This window comes from Artemia franciscana, chromosome 11 (assembly GCF_032884065.1).
Source record: "Artemia franciscana chromosome 11, ASM3288406v1, whole genome shotgun sequence".
Classification (NCBI taxonomy): Eukaryota; Metazoa; Arthropoda; class Branchiopoda; order Anostraca; family Artemiidae; genus Artemia; species Artemia franciscana.
The window spans coordinates 24,029,857-24,045,718 of record NC_088873.1 but is presented as its reverse complement, the minus strand read 5'-3'; the positions used below and the strand labels follow the sequence as shown (position 1 = coordinate 24,045,718).

Genomic DNA, 15,862 nt, shown 5'->3' with positions numbered 1-15,862 from the left:
AAGGGAGGATATCTCTATATAGTCAGTGATAACTTTCAATAGTGGTAATATTGTGTTTTTAATGCAGCTTTTAATATTATAGCTCGTACAGATATATTAATTCTATAGAAAAGAGAAATAAATAAAAAGTTATTTTTTTAGACTTCATGTTTGTTTTTTCCGGAAGCAGACAAGTTTTTATGAATTTACTATTATTATTTTACTATTATACTTACTATTTGATGAACTTGCTTTAAAAAGCCTCATAACCATGAATCGAGTATTTGAAAATAATCGTCCATGCGAAAGCGTGAAGATTCGAGTTTTCCTCCGTAGGTCTTTTTTTTACTTTTTTTCTTACAGGTTTGGGAACCTCTACTTCAAAGGAGGCCAAAGAATATTTCAGTGATATGCAAAGGCATCGAATAAAGTTCAGGTATGGAGGAGACCGCGATGATTATGCAATTAAAATGGTACGACTTTTCTTCTACTTTACTTCTAACTTCTACTACGACTTGGCTTCTTTTATTTAATTTTTTTTTATCATGGTTCGTCCCGTGAATGCGTCGAATTAGTATTGTAAATAATCACGTGTGGTCATTGTAATCTCTTAGTAATATATTAGATTTAAAAAAAAATTCGAGTTTTAGGAGAAAAAAATATCAAGTTATATGAAAAACGCTATATGGAATTTTGTTCCGAAAAAGGGGGAAGTTGAACAGACGAATGAGGCACCACGGCAAGTATACAATGGATGATACTCTACTTTTTTTCCAATTTAGCAAATTAATAATAGGGGAATGGGAAGAAAAGGAAAAAAATGAAATATTAATTAATAAATATTTAAAAATTTAAGCCGAATATGTATATATTTTATATATATTGTTGGTATATGTAGTCAAGATAAAAAAAAAACGGAATAGAGCTACAGAAAACACGCATGCTAGGCTCCGTGGCTATTTATAAAAGGATGATAACATACTGTTTAGCCTATTCAGCAAATTTATATTAAGTGAAGGAAAAGAAATATTAAAGAGTAACTAAAATGTGTAGAAATTAAAGTCAGTTACATATTTATGTGCATATTATTTTTTTCTAATGAAATTTGTTTGCATCCTGTCAATAAATATTGCCAAAGTTAAGTTAACATTCCAAATCTGTTTGGTCAAATAAAGCTCTATTGGGGGAATTGTTGAGTAGGATTGAGGTTATTTTTTACGGGTCTCCACCCCTGACACATGGACAGGGTTTCATTTGGGGGAGGGAGGAGAGTAGGTTTGAGTTTAAAGAGTAGTTAGAATAAAGTTTAAAAATAGCGATGCATTTTCAAGTGTTCACTTGCGATGTATAGTTGTAATCAGTGTATATTTGGTCTTCTGTAGTTTCTGATTGACAAAACAGATTGTGGTTTTGTCTTTACCATGGAAGTATGCAGAGGTGAATGAGACCAGCCACAATACGTGGTTGCTACTCCATGCAGCTAGATCTTTGGCATTTTGAAATGGATCTCTTAGAAAATTATTCATATTAGTTACATAGAGAGCCTAGTTGTTTTAAGATGAGCGTGAAGTGAGGGTCTGAAGCAGTAGTAGCTCGTCGAATTAAAAAAAAGGGGGTAAGCATAAGAGCACTAGAATTTGATAATGGACGACATGCCGGTTCATCTCTGAGAGAAAAAAGACTAACACCATCAAATTTTCATCCATGACACCATTATCATCAATGAGCTAATAGTCAGAGCCTAATGAAGGATCAGCTCGTTTATGTTTTTATTCAGTTGTTGGTGCTTTTGTTTAGCTACGTTGGACTCATGTTAAACAACCACTTTGAAGCCAAAAGAAGTCGGTACTATTGTTTTTACACCTTCTTTTCTGTTTAACCAATGTTATTCCATAATAGTCTCAACCCAAGCATTTTTGACCTGGAAAAAATAGTTTATAAGTTTTCTGTCAGAGAATTTCAGGTTAGAACCAAATTAAGTTGACCTCTAACTTAAACTTAACTTTAAAAGATCATAATTGAACTTACTATGATTTTTTCTAGTTTTGCTGGGTAATGCTGAAATATAAGTGGCACTAGTAGAAAAAAAGTTAAATGTCGAATATTCATCTTTTCTAATCTTTCCATACATTTTTTTCAAGGCAGCATTGGTGTCGTGCTGAAAGTCGCTAGGGGACACGCGGAGTTTTTTATTTGAAGGACCGACATGGGTTTCCTGTAAACTTACCCAAATCATCAAGTCCGAAAGTTTTACTGTCCACAGTTTCACGTTTGTAGGAGGGGTGAGATTATCAGATAAGCTGTGTATATGTCCCAGTTCACGTTTCTCGAACAGCTCTTAGAATTCGAGTGAGACAGACAGTCATTCAGTTCGAGTGTCGGATGTTTTTGTTCACAAGCTTATTAAAGGAAAAAAAAACGGATGAGTAAATTCATTTCATAATGGTTACTAGATTGTCATTTTCGCAAAGTTGTCTCATTGGACTTGACCAGATAACAGCGCTGGCCTTAAATGCTCTCGGGATGAAAAATTTCTGTTTTTGTAGTTGGATTATTTTATTTTGCTAAGCTCAGATTAATATAATTTTGTTACTTTGCGTTTTTTTTTACCCTACTATTCCGAAAACTTGTATATTATTAGCGTAATGTCATCAATTTTCTTAGTATTTATTTCTATTTGAAGGCATTTAGTAAAGATTGTGTAGAAGACCGAAAACAATGGCTTACCGAATGGATGGAAGAATGTAAAAGAAGGAAAGAGCTGGGACTCCCTGAAATGTATCTCTATGAAAAGGATACTCATGAAGTCAGTTTTAAGGACTTTGTCAACAAAGAGCTTGTTCTATTCAGTAATCTCGATAACGAGCGATCTATTCCGTCAATGGTTGACGGTCTGAAGCCAGGTCAGAGGAAGGTTGGTAGCCGTATCTTTATGGTTTTTGTCTATTAAGATAAGCGTTATTCTTTAAATTCGGATTTTATGGGCGTACACGACTGACAGAAAAATAATTCTAGTAATACTTCTATAGTTCAGTCTGCAAAACTATTCTGGAGATTTTTTTTTTTTTTTCTTAGAAGACTTTGGGGTTTTATGGGCTTTTTTTTGCTAGTAATAATTTTACTTGATATGTAGTTTCGATTAGGATTCCTTTGTTTTTAATTATGGATGCAGAGTTTCAATTACTTTTTTTCTTTTTTTTTTCTTCTTTTTCTTGATATAGGAGTGTCGAGTGACATTTGAAGAGTTCATTTTAGAGGAGCCTTTGTCTGGTTGGTGCAACCCAAGATTGATTGATTTTATGCAGTGTTCTAATATTTCGTCAAGGTCAGCGGTGATGACTTTTTTCTATCGTGGGTTTTAGACACATTAATGATAGATCTGTCATAACAAAGTTTATTCCATCAATTACATCAATATATAGTTTATATTGTACATAAATTGATTTATGAGAAAGCTGCTTACAAAACAGAAGAAAAAGCCGAGCCCTGGAAGGAAAATGAAACTCAAGTAACATCTAAAGATACAGCAAAAAGACCATATCCGGGTTGCAGCGGTAGCTAAAGTAAGAGACGATTATTTACACAAAGGACCGGTACGGCCTATAATAAATGGGGCCTACGTAAATTTCATCTGTATTTTGGTTGTACAGGTAGCAACAACTAAATGTTCGTATAGGTAGCTAAAAGTTCAGATAATATTTAAATATTATCTTAGATATTATCAGATAGATGACTTAGATATTATCACTCTGACCTCAAGGAGAAGTATCAACTACTAGTTGAATCAAACAATTAGGTGATTCTCTATCGAGCGTTTTTCTAATTCAGAGGATATCAAAACAGGTCATCAACTTTGGATCTATCTAAAGTAAATGGGTTTCGTAGAGACAACAGAACGTCCCGAAGAAACTTAGGGTATTTACATCGGCATCAACGAATACGATGTTTGTCTGTATTTGTGAGCCAATACCTTGCTGGAGAAAGGTAGTGAATGATCGGGACTACACCTGCTGAGAACAAACGAGCTAAAATATCTTTTGTTAAATTTAAACTTAAGGGCTAACAATTTTGCATGACTTAACCGTAGGCCAGAAACAGTTTAGCTAACTACAAGAAGTCTTGAGCTTCCCAAAGCTTCAGCCTTGAGAAGCCAATATTTTGCTGAAGAAAGGTAGTGAATGATCGGGACTACACCTGCTGAGAACAAACGAGCTAAAATATCTTCTCTTAAATTTAAACTTACGGGCTAACAATTTTGCATGACTCAACCGTAGGCCAGAAACAGTTTAGCTCACTACAAGAAGTCTTGAGCTTCTCAAGGCTTCAGCCTTGAGAAGCCAATACTTTGCTGGAGAAAAGTAGTGAATAATCGGGACTACACCTGCTGAGAACAAACGACCTAAAATATCTTTTCTTAAATTTAAACTTAAGGACTAACAATTTTGCATAACTGAACCGTAGGCCAGAAAAAGTTTATCCAACTACAAGAAACCTTGAACTTCTCGAATAACTTCTGTAGAGATGTTATAACTTCTGTAGAGATAGAGATAGAGAGATGCTTCGCTTACAATCCAAGTTAAAACATCAATCTTTACGAATAAGAAGTGTGGGTGTTGTGAAGTTTTAAAGACGAAGACGCTTTAAAAGCAATAAACTCGCTTTGGGGTGGATTGACACTCAGACCAATATTTGCGTGATCCTTTGGCTGCTCAATTTTGTATGTGTGGGTGGGAAAGCGCAATCCAAGCTAAGAGATCTATCATCGTTACTACAAAGCGGCTTGAAATTTGATTCTCCCTCTCCATAAGAGACTTCCGTAACCGCTTTACTGTAGTAACTGTTGTTTAACCATGAAATATCATGTTTAAATGTTTTAATATGACCCATACAGGTTACGTTTCATATTGTATCTAATGGGGAAAAAACATTTAAGCTTATGATTGTTTGAAAAATAGTTACCATTCGTAAATCAGCTTAAATGGCGATTTTCGCTCTCTTGATCTTTTCTAATTTAATAAAGAGAGTTTTATTTCTTTAAAAATAAAGGAATGAATGCATATAGTTGAATATCCATTTATCTTGCGCGAGCAATGGATTTTATTTGGGAGGGGGGGGGTAAAATTGCTTGAACCAAAAGATAAATAGCATAATTAAATATGTAAGATCTAAAGTGGAGAAAACAACTCATAGAGATTTTTGGATTTCAGGGTAGGGGTCTCTCTCACCCCTCCAAGGCCAATGAATGTATCTCAGAATCATTAAATATAAATTATTGTAAGTTGCTAGGCTTGGACCTAACTGATGTTTGTTAAATATGAGAAAAAGACTAAAATGCATCGCTGCTAACTCGAGCTATAGTGAAATGCAGGAATTAAAATACTCAATTTTAGGTTGTATTCACTTTTCTATTGACTCAAATCCAATCATATACTACTACTAACAACTCACTGCAGAGCCAAGCCGCCTGAGGCCAATATTAACATCATACTTTAAAAATTAATTAATACAATTGCCGTGTTAAACAAAATGCGAGAAATATTTCTTCAGCCGATAGAAAATAAGTAGTGAAATGCCACGTTGTTGAGCTTAAAACATAAATTGGCATCATGCTGAGTGTTGGTTTCGGTGATTATTTAACATTGTAAGTGCAAGGTAATGTTAATATGTGGTTAATAGGAATCTGTTGTTTTTATGCATCTCTGCTAGACAGAGAATATTCAATTTTTTCATTTCTGATTTGACGAAATTTACAACAGTTGATCAAATTTTCTAAATTTTTTAATTTTGGATTTTTCTTTGTAAAATACTAGTTCAAATTATTCGTATATCTTGTTGCCACCTAGCCAACTCAGTTGAAAAATTTTCTTGAAAAAGACAAAAAAAAAAATCTACCTCGCTTCTTGTAAGAAAAACCTTTTCTGTCACTTCTTTGAAATAGTTCTTATCATCCTGTTTTGCTTTTTTATTGTTTTTATTATTCAAAAAAAGATGAAGTCTTTGCTGTCAGAGTTCTCTCTCTCTGTTTCTTATGTTATATGTGTTCTACTTTATACTCTTCTATTATAGGTTTTATTCACGGTCTTTAAGAGAAACGACAAAAGAGAGGTTAAAGTTGCTCAACTTGCCGGATCGGTTGCAGAGCATAGTGCTTATCATCATGGTGAGGTTTCCTTGATGTCTACTATTATCAACTTGGCTCAAGATTTCATTGGCTCTAATAACATCAATTTGCTAGTGCCCATTGGCCAGTTCGGCACCCGACTTCAAGGTGGCAAAGATGCTGCCAGTCCCAGATACATTTTCACTCAAATGAGGTATGTGGCTCATTATATTATCTAACACATCCGTACCCACAAATGCAAAAGTTAAAAGCCTAATCTCACAACTTCGTCCTCGGGATGCATTTTTAGCTAGACAGAGAATATGCAATTTTTTCCTTTCTGATTTGACAAAATTTACAACGTTGTAAATTAAATTTTCAAATTTTTTTTTATTTTTATGTTTCTTTGTAAAATGCTAGTTCAAATTATTCGCGTATAATTTTCCGTAGTATCTATATTATAACAAGAGACATTTGTTGCCGTATCAGGCACATCTTGTTGCCACCTAGCTCAGTGGAAAATTTATTCTTAAAAAAGACTATAAAAATTCTACGTCGCTTCTTGTAAGAAAAACCTTGTTTCTGTCACTTCTTTTAAATACTTCTTGCCATCCTGTTTTGCTTCTTTTTTTTTCTTTTTTTTAAGGTCAGATTTTTCTCCATAACTTTATCCGCTCTATTTTTGGATTTTGACTATAATTTTCTCTTCGAAGTGTTTTTGATGTACATTAGTTCAATGGGCTTGCTACCAAACAAAAGGACAAATTTTCTAGTTTGACAATTTGTTAAATAGAAATTGCAACGCCAGTGCAATTTACTGGTTCTTAAACGGATCAAAGTAAATAAACAAGACACGCTAAAAATGTTGATCTTTACGATTTAAACTAATATGCATAAAATATACTATTATACTATAATATACTATATAATATATATACTATTATACTATACTGTATATATTACACTATAATATACTACTATACTATAATAACTATATACTATATTATATATACTATTCTAGGATTATTTATTTCGGCTGCTGACCTCATATAGATTGTTGATCGTTGATTTCCTAATGACCGTATATTTATTTATCTTTTCGTTATTTTTTTCATTTGTTTATAATTACGATTCAATACAGTTTGCTTCTGAATTTATAAGCAGATATAGAAATTTAGTTTTGTTTTTTATGCATATCAAGGGTGCGCCCCATTATTTTTGTTTGAGTTGGGGGGGGGGAGGTACAATAAAAAAAATACAATAAAACGGCGTGTCAAAAATGGGTCGGAAAGGTTCCCCCCCCCCCCTCCTGGATACGGCATTTATGCGCATATTGGTATTTTACACGATGTTGAATTGAAAGGTGGACACAGGCTGTGTTCACAAAATTTTGTCAGACATTGTAATATCTTTAATATGGATCTTCATTGTTTGTTTGATTTTTAACATTATAATAATGTATTATTAAATAATGAAAAAATCGCGTTTTTTCTGCCCACTGATTTTAGTTTCTCCACTATTTTGGTTATTTTTGTTTACATTTTATTTATTATCATATCAAATGTTATAAATGTCCCATTCAGATAACCCGACCTCTTGTATTCAGCTTCTTAAATGTATACATGCATCTGTAGCCTGTTTTGCTAATCGTTTTAATATTGTTGATAAATATTAAGATGGGAAAATAATTATATTTAATGTAAGATGTGGCTGAATTCTAAAATGAAGTAAATGGATATCAGGTTTTGTTTTTGAGACTAAAATCTTTTGTCGTAATCATAGCCTTTCTCTATCTCTATAAGTAAATGTGTTTCTACAGATCATCTATGGTAAGCTTAAAGGTCGGATCTGGTATTTTTACGCTTCTGAGGTTTCCTATCGTCACTGGAATTATATTTGCAGTGTCGACATAAACCCTCATGTATGCATCTATAGAATATACTCAGAGAACTCAAGATTCATCACAGCTTATGGTAATTTTGGTTTACATTGATAATGTAATGTATTATTGATAATGTGTTTTGGTTTAAATTGATTAATTTGGTTTACATTGATTGGTCAAACTTAATGCTCAGTATTCTAGAAGTTGATGTATTGATTGGTTTTCAAAAATTCACTGAATACTCAGTAGCTAAAAATATATTGGATGCAGTTCTATATCTATTCACAATTGAGATAGAACCTTTCTGCAAATATATTGGTACTTTGCATATTTTGAAGTATGAGAATCCGCAGTAGGTGAGATGTACTTTGACCTTTACGCGTTTGAACCTAAATTGAAATAAATATTTGATTTTCTTCATTTTTGTTACAGCCCAGTAGCTAGGCTTTTATTCCCTGTAAATGATGAACCACTATTGAACTTCCTTCGTGATGACAATCAAAAGATTGAGCCTGAGTTCTATATGCCGATTATACCAATGGCTTTGGTGAATGGTGCAGACGGTATTGGAACTGGCTGGAGTACGAAAATTCCCAACTACAATCCACGAGAACTTGCAGAAAATATTAAGAGAATGCTGGAGGGAAACGAGCCACTGCCCATGGTAGGAATCATTGTTTTTCTTTTTTTTTGCTAATAACTGAGAAATTTAACTTTACTTATAGTTTTAATGTTTTCCTTCGGATTATTCATCTAAGTTTTTTAGCCAAGAGATATGTAAAATTTGAAGTTTATTTTTCGTGATAAAAATACTTGAAAATTCTACTTGCAGTTTTTGCGTGAGACTTTGAAGCTAAAACTGAAAATGTATTCATTAGTGCTTGTGTTAGGTTTTGCCCAAAAGTTCTTTCCATGAGAAATTTAAATTTTCAGAAAAATTACTTATTTGAAAGTTCAAGACAGGCTAAATAAAAAATTGTGTTTAGCTTAGAAAAATGTGTAAGTACAGAATCTTTTTAATACCTAATTCATAAGAGTCTATATCTCAGATACTTTTAAAATGCTGCTTAACTGTCTTAGCTCCGTTTTAGCTTAGAAACATGGGCTCCGGATATTATGGGATTTACCAGATAAGATTTTTATGAGGCAACCATTTCCCTTCACTGCTTAAGGTATTTTGTTAGAGATTTTACATATGGAAACCAATTTGTGATCTCTTCCAAGCTTTTGATGATCAGTCATAACCTAACTGTGGTTATTCAAAAGACGTTTTGTAGCATTAATTTTCAAACTGAAATTTTCTGTTTAAGCTCTAAACTCAATTCTTCCTTTATATCCAACGCCCTTAAACTTTGATTTTCAGCACATGCCCTTTAACTCCCCTTGATACTCGATAGTATGATATACTTCGCTCTTCCGTACCTTATTTGGTTAACTAGATATTTTCAAATTCCCAATTTTCACAATACCTTATAAATCTCCAAATTTGATAAAATCATGTGTGTTGGGGATGTGCCTTCAAAGCTCATTTTAAAATTGTATGCGCTATTGTTAAGGCCTTACTAATTTATATGTGATGAAAATAAATATCGAATGAAGTTAAGGATGTATTCAGGATTCTTTTTTCAAGGGGAGGGGTTGCATTGCCAAAATACTATCTATCTATCCATGACATGAACTCCTGGATCCAGACTCTGGAATGAGGGATTTGACCCTGACATCGCCCCAGCTGGCTAATGCCCATGATAAAATATATTCATATCAGGTGAACGAATAAAGAGTCATTCTTTGCAAAACATAAAATATTGATTCAGATCATTAATGGTACCTTCACATACCCACTGGCATTTGCCCAAGAATCTATTCTGAGGAAAGAGCTAAAAAAAATAAGTAAGTTATGTGGATAATCTAGTAAATTAAGCTGCAAATTGTAAAATCCTTGAGGTATTTGAAAGCAGGGCAAAGTAAAGCCAATAAGTAAATCCTAAGATGTAGCTTTCAATTTTTTGAACGTCTTATTTTAAAGGCATAGAAACTTCCTTGTGTAAATAAATTTCTATCCTTAAATAACTTAGTTAAGAATTTGTGTCATAGTAAAGATCTTTTGCTTCTTTCCAACTAAGCACAGTTTACTCCCATTGGGTCGGGATACTTTTATTTTAAACTATGGCTAAAAATATTTATTCTCAGATTAGAGAACTGCAAGTTTGTTTAGTTGTTTAGTTTGAACGGAATGTTTTTATCTTGCATAGTGTCAAACGCTACTGTATAAATACTATTTTTTTTCTTTTAATGAGTGTCTTTTCTTTTTACTAGTTTAAAACTTTTTTTTCGCTTATTTCTCTTATTTTTTATCTGATTTACAAATACAGTTTCCATTCGACTATTATGTTTGTTTGATCAATTAAGTATTAGCGTTATGAACGACATGTCGAGATAAGTCTTCTAGATAGATGTATTTTGAGGCATTTTTCAAGTAAGTTCTTATCTTGATTCACTGGGAATAAATGAGTTCCACCTGAACGACTGAATGTTCTGAGGCTTAGGGCTAGGAACAGCATGTTCGGTAAAAATAATTTCTTGACTGAGAATTATATATTTACCCTTTCGAATTATACTATTTCTCTTGTCAAAAACTGTGAAAAACTTTTCACTTTTATCGCGGAGCTCCTTAAACTTGTTTCTTCTTGTCCAACTGGAAGTCAGTTTTCAATTATTTTATATTACAAAAATAGTATAGTACTGTGTAAAAATAAAGATTTTTTTTATAGCTATGCAATTTGAATACTCTTAAGAATGGAATGAAAATAGAGTATATTTTATTTTTATATTCTTTATAAGAAATATCTTTAATAGTGTCATTTTACCAGTTTTATATATAATGTAATTTGATACCTAGCATGATTCGTTCACCAAAGTCAGAAAATGGGATAAAATTTACTAATTTATATCGTAATCTTTTTTCAATTTAAAGTGGAACGTAACATTGGAACAATGCCATTTATCTGAGAAATCTCAATTGTGACGATTTTTCCGACTTTTTAGTCAATTTTTCAAAAATGTCAAATCGTTCTTCTTGACTAAGACGTTGTAATTTTGAATGTCTGCCCCTTGCAGATATGATTATATTTTGTTGTTTTGGTAAAGGTGTTCTCCCTCCCCCTAAATACGATTTCCAATAATTAATTCATATATATAGGCCCGTATGAAATTTAATCTAAAATTTAAAAATATTTTGGAATAGTTGTATAGTGAGAAAACCTTCTGAACTTGTCACTTCGCTATTTCCAAATTTCTGGTTGTAAGCTGAAGTTTTTTGTTCTTTTACAAATTCTCAGGGTCTTGGTTCAAGGACTTGTGGTCATACGTTTCAAATTGATTAGGGACAAAAGCAATGTTACTCATAACCAATTCATAAAACTTGTTTATGTTTTCTTTTTTAGAAACCATGGTTTAAGAACTTCAGAGGCACTATTGTTTCTGTTGGTCATGGCCGATATGCTCTCAGTGGAGAAGTTGCCGTATTAGATGACAATAAAATCGAAATAACTGAATTGCCTGTTCGTGTATGGACACAATCATACAAGGAATCGGTTCTTGAACCATTCCTAAACGGGACTGAAAAACAACCAGCAGTAATTACGTAAGTGTACTTGTTTATCTTGTTTTTTCATTATTTTGGTTTTCATTATTCCATTATTCAGGAGTATTTTCAAAGATAAAGCGTACTTCTCTATCTTCTTTTTTTAGTATTTTGGTTTTCATTATTCCATTATTCAGGAGCATTTTCAAAGATAATACTACCTTTAGATGACTTACAAACAACAGTTCAAATAAGGACAAATATTTTTATTAAACAGTGAAAACAATGCCAAAATCTCTGGATATTTCGATCCAATCCAAATACAAAATTCATTTGTGTCGCAAATGAACTTTACCCTCACCCCCCAATATGCAAATATATACCCTGATTTGGATATATTTAGGGGTGGGGGTAAAGTTCATTTGCGACACAAATGAATGTTATATTTGGACTAAGGATGCAATTTCGGGTATATATTTGCACATTAGGGGGGAGGTATATGCTTCATTAATACATAGGCTTATCCAATGTTTTGTGTTGAAAGTAAAGAGCGAAGTTGAATCTTCGCTCTAGTTGAGACGAACAAAATGTATCACCCCTCAACCCACACCGTGTAATTTCATGTAAAACTGACTAGTGCTATCTGAAAGAATGAAAAAGAACAATAAACGTTCTTGTTGAGGGGATGTAAACCTCCGGTTAAGGGTTATGATTTCATTGAGATACTTTTTATTTTGATCTGACACCATTTTTAAAGGGTTACAGGCTCTTTTTCAAAAATCCCCTAAATTTGTTTTTGTCGTGAATAATTACATTTTCGGTTAATCTTAGTAACAATTACTATTCCTGAATTGGTATAGAAACAGGACTTTTTTGTACTAACTACTATTTTAAAACACATTTATAATTTTTGGTTGCTATGGCCCGAGGTTTGCTCTATACTAGGGTGCTGCGACTGATTATATTGCATAGCATAGAGTGTATCAGCTAACCAAATATTTAATGAAGCAGATCACAATTTTGGTTCCTGTTGCAGACCATTACCTTATGAACAAGTCCAAGCTCCTTGTACATTATCACCTGCTATGCATTCCACTTTGGACGATACCGAAAAGGAAGTTCCAGTGATACTGGGTACTAGCAATGGTGGGGACCATACTGAAAGTTTTCATTTGATGCAACCTCTTGTTTTGGATGAGGTAGATGTGGAGACATTGAATGAGATTGCTGCTCTACTAAACACTGAGCAAGTGATTGCGCCAAATACTCCTGACTTACCGCCCGAACTCCTTAATCTGCCCTTCACCGAATGTTCAGTACATTATAGGCCAGGAAACCTTACTGCATATGGACAATTTAGCGTGAAGTCCCATCCTGGCCGAAAAAGAGCCAAAGGTGGGGAAGAAAAGATAACACGCGACAGGTTGAAACATCCATTGAATGATTTAATCCTTGTGAACCATTATATAAGAAGTAGTGCAAAGAACTTACAAAAGAAAATTGGTTTGCAATCTGGAAATGCTTTTGGGAAGTACCTTATGAGTCGAGGCTCAATAGGCAGGATTTTACATAGGGTGTGTAAAATCGACTGTCATCAAACGTCTAACAGTTGAAAAAACAACTGCCCTATAACGACTTCACAGAAATCATACAAAAAAATGAATCGAAGCTTTAATATCTTCCAGATCCGTGGCACACATTCGAACAAAAATCCCATTATGCATGAAAATATTTCAAAAGATCCTTGGCTTAAGAACTGATGCACCTATTACCGAATTGTGCAAGAAAATAAAAAGTGGAATTGTTGGTCAGAATGTCTGTGATAACCATGGAAAAAGAAACGCCTTGACACAACACCTCGGTAGAAATCAAAGAAAAGATTACTTCACATATCAACAGTATCAAGGCGTGTACCCAACACTACCGAAGGAAACATTCATCAAATGTAAAGTACTTATTCTTCGTTAAGTATCCAGGCTCATGTTCGGATACTCAGGCTCATGATTTCTTACAAAAGCACACTTACATTCGTATCTCAGTTGAAACATACTGGCGAGTTCTGAAAACCTTGAATATTTCTTTGAAAATGCCAGTGTCTGATTCTTGTCCGACATGTTAGCGATAACCAGAAAAACGCAATGATATTGATGTGGATGATGATGAGTTGCCTGATCAGGAACTCGACAGTTCTTGGAAAGACGAATTGTTGCTGCACATAGATATGGCTAGGAAAGCTACCCACAAGTATCAGTAAGACGCAAGCGAAAACGAGAGTCCCTATACAAGAGTCAACGTAGTGGACCTCCAGAAGGTGATCTTGTTTCCAGAGTTGCCCGGAAATAAAGAGTCCATTTTTCAAGTCGTTTGGTAGTTTTCAACGAGACATTTGCAAAAGTACATCCGAAAGATTCAGGATTTGTTGAGTCATGAAACTCTTTCTGTGTGCTTTGGCATGAGGCACTAAGAGACAGGGAAGTTGAGAACATTGTTGACACCCTATTTAGTAATTACTGCAACAAGTAAAAGAGACGTCAGAAAATTCATATTCTGGATGGATAATTGTTTAGGTCAGAATAAGAATTGGGTCTTATACACAGCCCTTGTACAAATAGTCAACCAAGATTTCGGGCCAGAATGCATCATTCTCAGGTACCTTGCAAAGGGACACACTCGTAATGCAGCTGACGGAATTCATGGCAACATTGAGGTGAAGATGAAAAAAATGGGAAAAATACATGATTTTGCTGATTTTTAACATGTGTCAGTGGGTCAAGGAAAGGAGTAACTGCTACCACTATGGACAGTTCCTTCTGAAATTGGACCTAAAAAAGAGCTAGCCCAGAGAAAGTCAATGTGCCATACCTGAAAGACATTGTTGAAGCTATGTTCCGTAAAGGATCCCGAAATCTGTTTTATTGCACAAGCTGTGAGAACCATGAAGTTGAGATTCTGACTTTCTTCAAAAGCTATTCAACCATGTGAACATACCTGACCCAGATTCAGCACCAAGAGGTATTTCCAAAGAAAAAGAGGATGCCAGTGTATAGAAATCATGCCTAAAGATTCTGACCAATTTGGCCGATTTTGAAAAAAACGTTTCGGTCACACCTTTTCCAGACTTGACAATGGACGAAGATGGCCCATATGAAGAAAATAGAAGTCTGAATTTGCATATTTGTAAAAACTTGATGTGTTAGCAGGCTCGAGAGTACTGTTAACATGTTTGTTTTTTTTCAAATACAAACAATTATAGATACTAGTTGTTGTCATTTGAAATTCATGATGACATCGCTAGTAAAACACTGACAAAACCTAGTATCTGCTTTTTCTTACGTTTTAAAAAATACGTTGGAGTTGCATTTTATTTTATTTTTTATTTTTTTATTTTTTTTTATTTTGAATCACTGAATTATTTTCTACTTTTGTGATTTTCTACTTTTTGCACAAGAAGCAGCCTTAAAAAATAACGTTATTGCGTTTGTCTCTGAATTTACTCAGATATAGATAGTAGTAGTTTTGTCGGAGGACAGCCAAACTAGCCAAGAAGAACAGGCAGTAACAATCAGCTACTCGCTAGAATCCTATCATGAAAGGCTGTAATTAATCACCTCGACATAGGCTCATTCGGTTATCCACTTATCAGCGAACTCCTTTCAGAATGAAAATAAAAAGTTTCTTTGTATCCAAAATTAATCCCCGCAAGTTTTTCTTTGTTCTTTCGTATCACACAAAGTCAGCAGCACACATTTCTGCGATGCTACTCAGGTGATAGCCAGTTCTTAAGTAAAATATGAATCGGTGAAACAGACATGAAGTTATGTGTAAATGTGTTAACCGGGATTGCAGACATAATTATTGCAATTTATTAGATCTTTTTAAGACATTACAATAAAAAAGTCGTTCGACACTCACTGAAAAAAGATACTGATATCATTAGTCACTAAAGATTTTTGGCCCCTGAAATGGCATCATTACTCTTGATAATGTCTAGGTAACAAACTATAAAATCAGTAGATAGGTGAACATGGAGACGTGATTTCGTTAGAGGGAGGGGATTCTGGTGCTTGTTAAATGTCCTCTTTGGCATCCTGGGGGATGAATCCTTTGAACTAATCCTAGGGTCTTCTCACACAGTAGGCAGTCATGTGATGATATTTTACTTGTAAAAATCATTGAATCATGTAGACAATGACCATTTATTGAAAATTAAAAAGAACCTGAAATCAAGTGTTTCAAATTTGCTTCAGTGGGATGAGAAAACTTCTGCCTCCCTTCTCACTCCGAAAAGATTAAGACGGTGTATCCTGAATAAGTACTT

At 33.9% G+C, this 15,862-nt stretch overlaps 1 protein-coding gene across 1 annotated transcript in view; it reads left to right on the top strand.

Annotated features, from left to right (window-relative positions):
- The window catches only part of LOC136032995 (DNA topoisomerase 2-like), a 67,346-nt gene that overhangs the window by 29,189 nt on the left and 22,295 nt on the right, over window positions 1-15,862 (top strand). Inside the window, exons 9-13 of the mRNA XM_065713521.1 lie at window positions 343-452; window positions 2,663-2,893; window positions 6,046-6,293; window positions 8,394-8,625; window positions 11,405-11,604. Coding sequence (XP_065569593.1) covers window positions 343-452; window positions 2,663-2,893; window positions 6,046-6,293; window positions 8,394-8,625; window positions 11,405-11,604 — 1,021 coding nt within the window. The remainder of the gene's footprint in view (window positions 1-342; window positions 453-2,662; window positions 2,894-6,045; window positions 6,294-8,393; window positions 8,626-11,404; window positions 11,605-15,862) is intronic.